Source organism: Helianthus annuus, chromosome 15 (genome assembly GCF_002127325.2).
Source record: "Helianthus annuus cultivar XRQ/B chromosome 15, HanXRQr2.0-SUNRISE, whole genome shotgun sequence".
NCBI lineage: Eukaryota > Viridiplantae > Streptophyta > Magnoliopsida > Asterales > Asteraceae > Helianthus > Helianthus annuus.
Window position 1 is genome coordinate 58915728 of NC_035447.2, and position 10720 is coordinate 58926447.

Consider the following 10720-nt stretch of genomic DNA (forward strand, 5'->3'; position numbering starts at 1 on the left):
TAAATTAGTAGTTGTGTAGGATATATTTCGAGGTGTGTAGGATAAATTTCGACTGTGTAGGATAAAATTCTATAATGTGTAGGATATGTATGTTGGAAAATTTTGATATGTGTAAGTTATAAATGAAATACTATTTTACTAATATGTCCTTTCTTCTTACATTAAATTTCTTCTCAAATGAACCTTCCTCTATATATATATATATATATATATATATATATATATATATATATATATATATATATATATATATTTGTTGTCATTATTGTGATTACATATATAACGACAATAAATCTGTAAATATTTAAAAAAAGTTATTATATTTTTATAAAATAATAGGCTCGTTTAACTCTAAAGTTTAGTCAAACTCGCCATTTAAAGCTCAGGCTCAGACTCATGTATCAATCTTCCGGTTTGAAACTCAAACTCGTTTAAACTCCATTCGTCTCGAGCTTTTAACAATTAAACTTATACTTGCTAACAAATTACACCACTACTTTCACATGACACAAATACATTTTTAAAATGAGAAATAAACACTAAAGCCATTGGTGACATTTAACATGTATCATAAACAATTTAGCCCTTTTCATGAATCATAAGTTGCCCTAAAAGCAGAAGCAGTTGCTAAAACAAGCCTAAACCTTTTTATTTACTTTTCACAAATAAACAAAATAATATATAAAAATCCCAAAATTATTTTCTTAATTTTTACCGCTTCAATTCTTGATCTTTCTCTGTTGAAATCCACAGCCTTTGCTTTTTAATAACACAGTAAAAAGATAAGCTTTAAACGGAGCTTCCCTTCTGACATTTCCGGCCTGCAAACACCTCATGAATGACACACATCGAACCCACAAAATGTATACATACACACATCTGTATGTATACATTTACACACACTAAGTGTGTGTTTTGTTTACTCTGGAATAATAATGTCATCTGTTCTCAATGCAAAGTACACCAACTAGTACACTACCCACATCTAATCTGCAAACCACTTTCTCTCTCTAGATTTACACTGTTTTATCTCTATAAAAAGGGTTTAAGAGAGAGAAAGTGTTGTGTTTGTTGAAGCAAGGTATGAAACCGTACTATGGAGGGTGATGATGAAATTCGAAGACAAGTGAGTAAGTTTCAAAAAATTAGTTGTAATGGCAGTTCTGTAATTAGTGACACTTCTTCAAACCCTAGTAAAATAGCTACCCAAAAAGGTAACCATCTGTTTCCGGTGGGAGATGGTGGCGGTATTGGGAGGTTGTGCGGGTGGCCGTCGTCTAGGATAGTTAGGGTTTCTAGGGCTTCTGGTGGAAAAGATAGACATAGTAAGGTGTTAACCTCAAAAGGGTTGAGAGACCGCCGTATTCGGCTGTCCGTATCCACTGCAATCGAGTTTTACGATCTACAAGACCGGTTAGGATACGACCAGCCGAGTAAGGCGGTCGAGTGGCTGATAAAAGCTGCGTCGAGTTCCATCGACGAGCTTCCGTCACTCGACCCGTCTTTTCCCGGTGGTGGTTGTGGTAACCACCACCGGGAACAACGTCAGCTCATAGCAGCTGACAACAACAACAAATCCGTTGAAAACGACACGGATTTTGAAGATCCAAACCACCAACCCCATCAGCAAAGTAATAGTAACAGTAATAATAACAATAACAATGCGTGCAGTAGCACATCCGAGACCAGTAAAGGGTCCGGACTCTCGCTAGCCCGGTCCGAAAACCGGATCCGGGCTCGAGAACGCGCTCGTGATTTAGCTGCGAAGAAGGAAAAGGTTAAGGAAACCGCGGTGGTCGTTGTGAACGGTAGTTCATCATTCACAGATCTTCTAACCGGTGGAATCAACAACAACAACAATTCAAACTCCCATAATATGGATTACTTTCAAATGCAACAATTCAACAACATCCCCACCGGAGCGAACCAACACCAACCACAGAACAATCAGTTCCCTTTCTTTCAAGGGAACTTTGCACCCGGTGGGTTAGCTTCGGGTTTGAATAGGGGGACCCTTCAGTCCAATTTATTGTCTCATCATCAACAACAACATATTCATCAACTTCAAAGGTCGTTTCAGCACGGGTCAATGGTGGATGGATCCGCATCTGCAAACTTCCCTTTCTTCATGGCTCCTGGTCCTGATCATTTTCAAGCAGCTGGGTTCGAGTCTCAACGGTTGCAACTGTACGGTGGAGGTGATGCTTCAGGGAGGCATTCTGATCAGAAATCAAAGAACTAGCTTAAAATCTTCATCTTTGGTGGTATGTTCTACATCACTTTTATTATTATTATTTTACTTGCTTACATTATGTCTGCACGTTAATTAATTATTTGAGTTATCGTAAGTGATTATGGTTAATATTGTAATCGATGGTGGAATCAGAACTTATAGTCGAGAGGCTATTATAGGTTCTGTGCGTTATAGCTAAGAGTCCAACTCATATTCTCTCGGAAAAAAAACTCAGATTTTATATTAAAAATTAAAAAATCCAACAAATTCTAGTGAATATCCTAGAATTCTAGTGAATGTAACAAATTCTAGTGAATGTAACTTATGCAGTTACATTAACATTTAAGAGTCTAACTCGTATCTTTCTTGAAAAGTGACTAAAAAAATACAACAAGTTAAGGTGGCCACGAAAGTAGGAGAGACCCTCTTGACCCCCTCTTAGTTCTGCTCCTCATCAACATCTAATAAAATGAAATGCAAGAACATCAAGAGATTGATATTTATTATGTAGAGGAAGAGGTACATCTGATAAAAAAAAAGTATAGAATGTGAATATCCTAATAATCTTATGAATAACATGATAAATAATATTATTTCTTGTTAGCTAAATTAATCATCCTTCTAAAAGGAATATCTTTAATCTAGAATACATACATGTAATGGTGGATCAAGTATTGGAAAAATACAAAAACTGGATAAAAAGATTATAAAACTTTAATTTTGGCTTTTGGGTATGTGGATTCATATTTTGGTATCCTTAATATCAAGCATGTCTATTGGAAAAGACAGGTGTTAACCACTGAGATTAAAGGGAGCCACTTGCACTAAAAAATCCGACAAGTTTCCTTAAATAAAAGTTTGTTTAGTGGCCAATGGCAAAGGTGTTTCACTGAAATCGAAATTAATATTTTGCTGGGCTCAGTGGGTTCTCGAGCAATGTGAAAATGGGAAGCACGCACCCCACCAGCCAGCCAGCCTAGCTAGGGTTTCAATCCTTCTTAACCCATGGTTGCTTTTTGGTCATCACCATGCACGTACAATGGTCCATTAATTTTTCATATATTATTATTTATATATTGTCATTACAAAAGATATATGTTAAAATATATTTTTTAGCGACTAACAAAAGCCTAATCATCCGAGTAAATCAATGGCAAAAGGCCTTCTACGTCCACGAATGCAAATGGTGCTGGCCCGCTATCATTTTAGAGGAAATCCATTAGGCGAAGGCCTACTATGATAAAACCTCTGACTCAACCTAAACACTTTTAATTTTTGCCTTAGACCAGACTTAAATCCATAACAATCATTTTGAAAAATCATGGGGCTGTAAATATATTAAAGTATTGAATAATGCATTAAAACTAAAATTTTGGATGTTTAAGTTATATTGAAGTAGGTGTAAGTGTAAGTACTTGGACTGTTATATAGTTAAGATACATTGACCAATAAAACTGACTAGAGTGTGCTGCTAGTGACCACATTGATTTAGGTTGACCGTTGACCTATTATAAAAAACATGGTTTCATTTTAAAATTATGTATTGATAGAAGTAACAACTTTTCAAGTTTATATGTGGGCATGTCATATGAGATTTGAGTTTGCCCAACAAAACATTTTAGATTCAGCTTACACGCTGGGTATGGTGGGGCAAGGGTTTGGAGCATGGGTTGACACGTAGACTTTGAGGGGCGTCGCTGGTCAGTTGCATGTTGGGTCGGTATGGCGGGGCGTAGCTAGCCCGCGTGGGTTGGCCACGTGTAATAATTTTTTTTTCAATTATTATAAAAATACACACAAAATTAAAAAAAAAAGCCTAGCCACCTATAGCCTAGCCAACCCAGCCAATGAGAGCCGGCCACGGAAGACCGCTAGGCCCACCCAACGCCCAGGCTGAAACCCCCGCCCAAGGGGCCACGCTAAAACCCAAGCCCACCCGGGGTGGTGACTTGGGCGTTTGTACCCAACCCCCGCCCCATACCCCATAGTCTTATATCATCATCATCATCATCATACTCATTAAATCTCACTAATAGCAAAACTAATGTAGGGTCTGAGGAGGGTAAGATGTAGACAACCTTACCTCTACCCCATAACACTCAGCAATTAAGACAAAGGCCGATTAGTGCATGTACTCCCTTGTCTTTCGGCTATCAACGCCACCACATGATGCATGATTAACCATTCCCCTCTTTTAATGTTATTTTCACGAAATTAGTAAAATAACGTTAAAATTAGTGCACTTTCACTTTTGCCCCCCGAGCGCCCACACATATATACATTATATGCGCATACCGCAAGCGAGGCGTATAGATTCAGCTTATATTTAGGTATTAATACATGGAGTGCTCAACCTTTGTGTGATGAGGGTGTATTAACTAGTATTTGTTCTTGTTTAAGTGTGATTTGGATTTGTATGATGATCCGAATTTGGACGTCACCCAGGCAGACATTTGATCGAGATCCCAACACAAAATGATTTTCTCAAGAGATAAAGTACACGGTCGTTAGGGCTAAATCTAACATGACATATCTTTGTTGTAAGTTGAGATTATAATCTGTCGGCCAAATGGTAAGTGTTGTTGCACTCAACAAACTCACACTTCCATTCAATAAAAATAAATCATATATATAGATATAGACTCACCTAGACCTCCTAAAAAATAGAATAAATCAAATAAAACACATGCAAAATAAACCCCACCACTTCCTTATTTTCAGCAAAGCTTCAACGTTCAATTCTTCTGCATGTTCAACTACTTAAAACTCGGTCAAACTTGGACAACTTCTCACCCATGACCCATTAGCTGATGGATGACCCATTTACCCGTTAAACCAACCGATTAACCCAACAAATGTAAGGTTGATGTTTTACTGGAAAATTTGTTTGGACGTTATTCTATGGTTAAAATGTATAGTACCTTTTTCGTGAGGCACTACAATTATAGGGCAAGAGATATTATTGACATGATCTACAAGAACATAAGCATTACTAGGATATTTCAAGTAATATAGGAATGAGTTTGCACCTAGTAACATGACTTCTGCTTTGCACTTTATGTCCTCAACCGCTAAATTACTATATATCCTCATAGTTGTATATAATGATGAACTTAATAAGTCATGTGTATTAGTACTTTCAATATATATACTTTATATAAAAGAAGTGATGATAGATTAGAGAAGTTGAAGTTTGGCCTCTTGGATGAGCATAATTGTGTAATATATGAATATATTTTCCCTCAGTATATGTTGTTTGCATTCACTATATTAACATTCTTTTGAATGAAATCAACTTAGTAGGATGCTTAAGTCAAGATCCTTATGTACCCAATGGTGTGACAAACTTACAAAATAAGGTTTAATTGCTAATTCTTAGTTAATTAGTTATGCTTAATTGCAATGTATAAAAGAACATAATAATATTAATTCAAAGTTTCAACCCTTGTCTTTTCTCCAAGAGGCAAGAGCCTCTACCAGGGGCGATGCTTTGAAGGGGCCGGGAGGGGCGCCCGACCCCCCGAACTTTTCGGCCAGTAGTGTTATATATGTAGTTTTCGTATAGAAATTTTTGGGTATATATGTTTTCGACCCCCGGTTCTATAGAAATTATATTTTTGGGTATATACGTTTTCGACCCCCCGTAAAAAAATTTAAGCTTCGCCACTGGCCTCTACCACCTAGCCAAAGCTGGAATGACTCTTTCAAATAGTTGTTAATGGCCATGTTTGTGTTTATGATCAATATTAGATTAATGATGATTTAACACCAAAAGATAAAACATATCTAATTGTGTTTAGATAAAACATAAATGTTGATTAGAGGTTAGAAAGCATATCATAGGAAAGAAAGTTGAAAGTTGTGTCGTGAAGAAACAACCACTGCCTTGAAAGTAAATTCGCATGATCATGGTGCAATTAAGAATGTCGTGCGCCTCCAAGCTTAATACAACTCGTGCTTGAAACTTGTCAAAACAGTTGCACTAACCTTTGACTCAAAAACCAAATCATTATATGATTAGAAATATCAAGAGTATATATAGTTAGATTTACTTGAGAGTTTTTGTGGTACATTCTCATGTGTCATATGTGCCTAAAGGTGAATGTAGTGATGAGTTTATATAGGCTAGGTGCATGTACTTCGGTCAAGAGAAATCCTTACTCAAATTCATTATACTGAATTTTATTAAGTAGAATTGAATTATCAAAACTGAAACCACACATGTGTATATGGGGTCAAGTGACATGGTGGAGACATTAAGTAATAAATAATATCAATAAATATACTAGTCAAGTATAATGATTAAAATTATTATGTTATTTCAACAATAACCCACTTGTGGTTTGATATGCAATGAAATAAGAAAATTAATCTACTTGTTGGCTTATTACTGAACAACATAGAGTTAGTGACATGAAGATAGTAAAGGGGTGAGGAAATTACAGAATTATACTTGAAGTGACTGAACAAATAACAAATGAGGTAGAAAATAATTTACCCAACTTAAACTCCAATTTTGCCATTGACGAATTTTTACAAATCTTAGCAAATTTCGTTTATTTAATTTTTGTTGTTAAAATGCATGAATCTTTGACTTGAATAATTCATGAATTTATTAATGCACTTATTTATAATAATAGGCTGGCAATTTGAAATTTCAAAGATTTGACTAAAACTGTCAAAAATAAACCTTTAACAATAAAAAAGGATATGATGTAATAGTTTTAGGGATTGAATAATATATTAAACGTCTTCAAGGGATTATCCTGATACTTAAATGGTCTGCTCGAAAACTATAAAAAATAGAAGTTTAAATTATGCAAAGTACAAGTATTGATGTATTTATCCTAGAAAATCTAGAAATTCTGGCCATTGATTTACACAAGTGTATTGCTAGGATTTCATCATCAAATCATAAAATACACTAGTGTATTTCATCATCAAAATCTGGCCATTGATTTACACACGTGTATGGACAGGATTAGTTCGCTCAGTTCACAAATACACTAGTGTTCACTCTTGAACCTAATCGTATATATATACACACACTTAATTAATATTAAATATGAATGTGTGAACTACCTAGTTATTAATTTCTTGCTAATTTATTTAGTCACAGTTTTCTTGTTGCTACTACAAGAATTGAATTGTACTCTACAAATATGTGTTTTTCTTTTCTAATTTGTAATTCATATATTAAAAATGAACTGTTTGACCTACATGCTTAATTAATCCAAACTCTGGGTCTGATGTGTCCGTTGACCCTCTTGACCTACAAAGTTATCTATTAATTTGAAACTTATAAAAGATGATTCAAAACTTGTTAGCAGTCAGTCACATGAACCAAAAGCTGCTTTCGTTGTTGGTAGTTGTTAGACCACCCGTAGTGGGGCGTTATTTTAAAAAAAAAATTGAAAAAAAACGCCCCAAAACGCCCCCTCCCCACTACAGCAGGCGTTATACAGCGTTTTTTTTTTGGAAAAAATTGTTTTTGGCGTTATATTTAAAACGCTGAATTGGTTTGTTTAATTGTTGACCCACCAATCACTTTTACCCACATGTACCCACATGTCTCCGACACCTTTTGAAAGTGGTTGAATTTCGTGTGTATGTGGTGTGCTTTTTTTTTATTTTTCATTAAAAATAATATGGGCGTTATTAGGGGTTATTGGCATAATGCCCCACTACGCCACTTTTGCTATAATGCCCAAGTGTGACTAGGATGCCACGTGTCGGATAATGCCCCATGGTGGGGGCATTATAACAACTTACCACTACACATGGTCTTATAATATATGCAAACAATGTTAAATGAGACACCTCAAACTTCTTGTGATTCGATGTATTACATGTTAGCGGAAGCCATCATCGTAATCATTCCGTACTCGTGTTTGTGTGTGTGTTTTGTACAGAGAACAGAAACATGAATGGATATTATAGAATCTTAGTACCGGAAATATTACCAGCAAATGTTGTTATATACATGCTAGGGGGGGGGGGGGGGGGGGGCAGTTACTTTGGTCAGTTATTCTCGGCGGGAATAACTACCGTCTTAAACCGGTATGTCTCAACCATCATGCCCCTTCACTTATTCGAATATACACCTCTGTTATGTAATTATAACTATCCTAACGATACATAATAAGTAAATATAATTAAGTTTATAATCTAATATTACATTGAACATGCGTTTTAGTTTCTTTCTGTTGATGTTGTTTGCTTCGTGCGTAAAACGTGTTGAAAGTTTGTAAATCTTTTTGGTTAACATTGGATTCCAATTTTGATGTGATGCAGAAGATGGAGGAGATTGTCGGGTTTTAATACTCCTGCTGCTACTACTACTACATCAATTTTGTGACGCTTCATTTGGCGAATAGTATGTGTTGCGTGGTGTGCAAGTAATAGTTTTCATGAGGAATTCATCAAGGCAGATCAAACAATGATTTTCTTTAATTTGCTGTTTATGTGTTCTGAAATTCACGTTTGTTGAGTTTCTTTATAAAACTTTTGATCCAGACCTTAATTGTATGTTGTTGAATCTCTTCATGTAAATGTGATTATTTTTTGCCATCAATTGTACTTGAGATTTTGTATTAATTAGAATTAGAATTAGGGGCTGTTTGGTAGCCTCTGAATGGTCATTAAGAGGCTACCTCTTAATGGAACTATTAAGAATTTTACCAATAAGAAGGTAGAAGAATGTGACATGTGATGATTTACCATTCAGAGGTTACCTCTTAACCATTCAGACTTAAGGTTACCTCTTATTCATTCAGATGTTTTAAACCATTAAGAGGTAGCATCTGAATGGTCATTAAGAGGCTACCAAACAGCCCCTTAGAATTAGAATTCTAGGCTAGTTTCTAACACAGAAAATACGACATAAATCTAATATGAAATCTGTTGATCTAGGTTTTCTAGAATGTTTGGGCTAGTTTTTGGTAGAGCTTGTAAGCACGTTTGCTAAAATGATGGGTTCGTGGATTGACCTATTTACTTTTATATGTGTTTTTTAAAAGATGTTTAAGCCAACGTTTAAAAGTTATAAAGAAAATCGGTATAGTTGTTTTATATGTATCGCATCTTTGTTGTAGTCTTAGAATTTTAGAATACACATGAATATAAAAAGATTTAAGTTAAGCAGATTATGTTCGGTGTCACATTTCAAGTATGTATGTCATGGTTGAGTTCATATGCTTGACAATATCACTTAATTTTTGGGTCCGGTCCAATAATTAGTATTTACGGGCTTACGACCCATTTAACACCAAAGTTGGATCCTATCAAAAGAAAAAACTAATTTACCAAAATGTATTTCCTAAAAAAGCTTACATATCCCCTAATGTAACTTAAAGAAAAGTTATCAAAAGAAAAAACTAATTCACCAAAATGTATTTCCTAAAAAAGCTTACATATCCCCTAATGTAACTTAAAAAAAAGTTAAATCATCAAGAAAGATAAACTAAAAAAATTAAATATGTTGATATTGATAAAAACCAAAGAGCAATAGAGAAAAAACTGAATTCTCATTGTTTCATTACAATATATAATAAACAAAACTGTAAACCCTAAAGCCCATAAGTAATGGGTTGGGCCTAAAATGTCTGATTTATAACACTCCCCCTCAGACATTTAGAATTACACACAGTTTAACAACATACTTCAGGATGATGTTAAATAGGTACTTCAGGACCTGAATAAATAAACTGATACTACTGGATCAGCTATGCTGCCTCATTAAAAACCTTACTAAGAAAACCCAGTGGGACAAAACTTAGTTAAGGGAAAAAGAGTACAGCGTGCATAATTCTCCCCTTGAATTCAACGAACATCTTTCAATCTACGAAGACCGATCTTGTGTGATAGCTGCTCGAAACAGCTTCTAGGTAAAGATTTCGTGAACAGGTCAGCTAGATTTTCACTTGACTTAATCTGGCAAACATCAATTTCCCCTTCCTTTTGCAAGTCATATGTTGAGAAGAACTTTGGTGAGATGTGCTTCGTTCGATCATCCTTGATGTAACCTTCTTTGATTTGAGCTATGCAAGCAGCATTGTCTTCATAAATAATTGTCGGCTCTTTCTTGATCTGTTCTAATCCGCATGCTTCTTGTATATGATCAATCATTGATCTCAACCACACACATTCTCGACCAGCATCATATAGTGCTATCCATTCAGCATGATTTGATGATGTTGCTGTAAGTGTTTGCTTAGTTGACTTCCAAGAAATTGTTGTGCCGCCGTATGTGAATACATAACCTGTCTGAGCTTTTGCTTTGTGAGGACCTGATAGACATCCGGCATCAGCATACCCAACGAGCTGGGACTTTTGATATTTTTGATAGAAAAGACCTAAGTCTTGTGTCCCGCAAATATACCAGAATATATGTTTTACACCATTCCAGTGTCTACGTGTTGGATTCGAACTGTATCTCGCTAGTACATGTACTGCAAATGCAATGTCAGGTCTTGTGTTATTTGCGAG

General features: G+C 35.4%; 2 protein-coding genes across 3 annotated transcripts; one reads left to right on the plus strand and one right to left on the minus strand.

Moving 5' to 3' along the window:
* The first annotated feature begins 776 nt into the window (after positions 1–776).
* On the plus strand, positions 777–8807 carry LOC110911819 (transcription factor TCP24). 2 transcript variants are annotated; one of them, XM_022156472.2, is made up of 2 exons: positions 777–2264; positions 8528–8807. In XM_022156472.2, the coding sequence occupies exon 1, from the start codon at positions 1097–1099 to the stop codon at positions 2240–2242; it is 1146 nt and encodes a 381-aa protein (XP_022012164.1). In that variant the 5' UTR covers positions 777–1096; the 3' UTR covers positions 2243–2264; positions 8528–8807. The 2 variants fall into 2 exon arrangements, with proteins under 2 accessions (XP_022012164.1, XP_022012165.1); XM_022156473.2 differs by having other exon boundaries at positions 8531–8807.
* Positions 8808–10054: 1247 nt separating this feature from the next.
* LOC110913833 lies at positions 10055–10360 on the minus strand. The gene has a single exon (XM_022158651.1). It carries the CDS (start codon positions 10358–10360, stop codon positions 10055–10057), a length of 306 nt encoding a protein of 101 aa, XP_022014343.1.
* Positions 10361–10720: the final 360 nt, after the last annotated feature.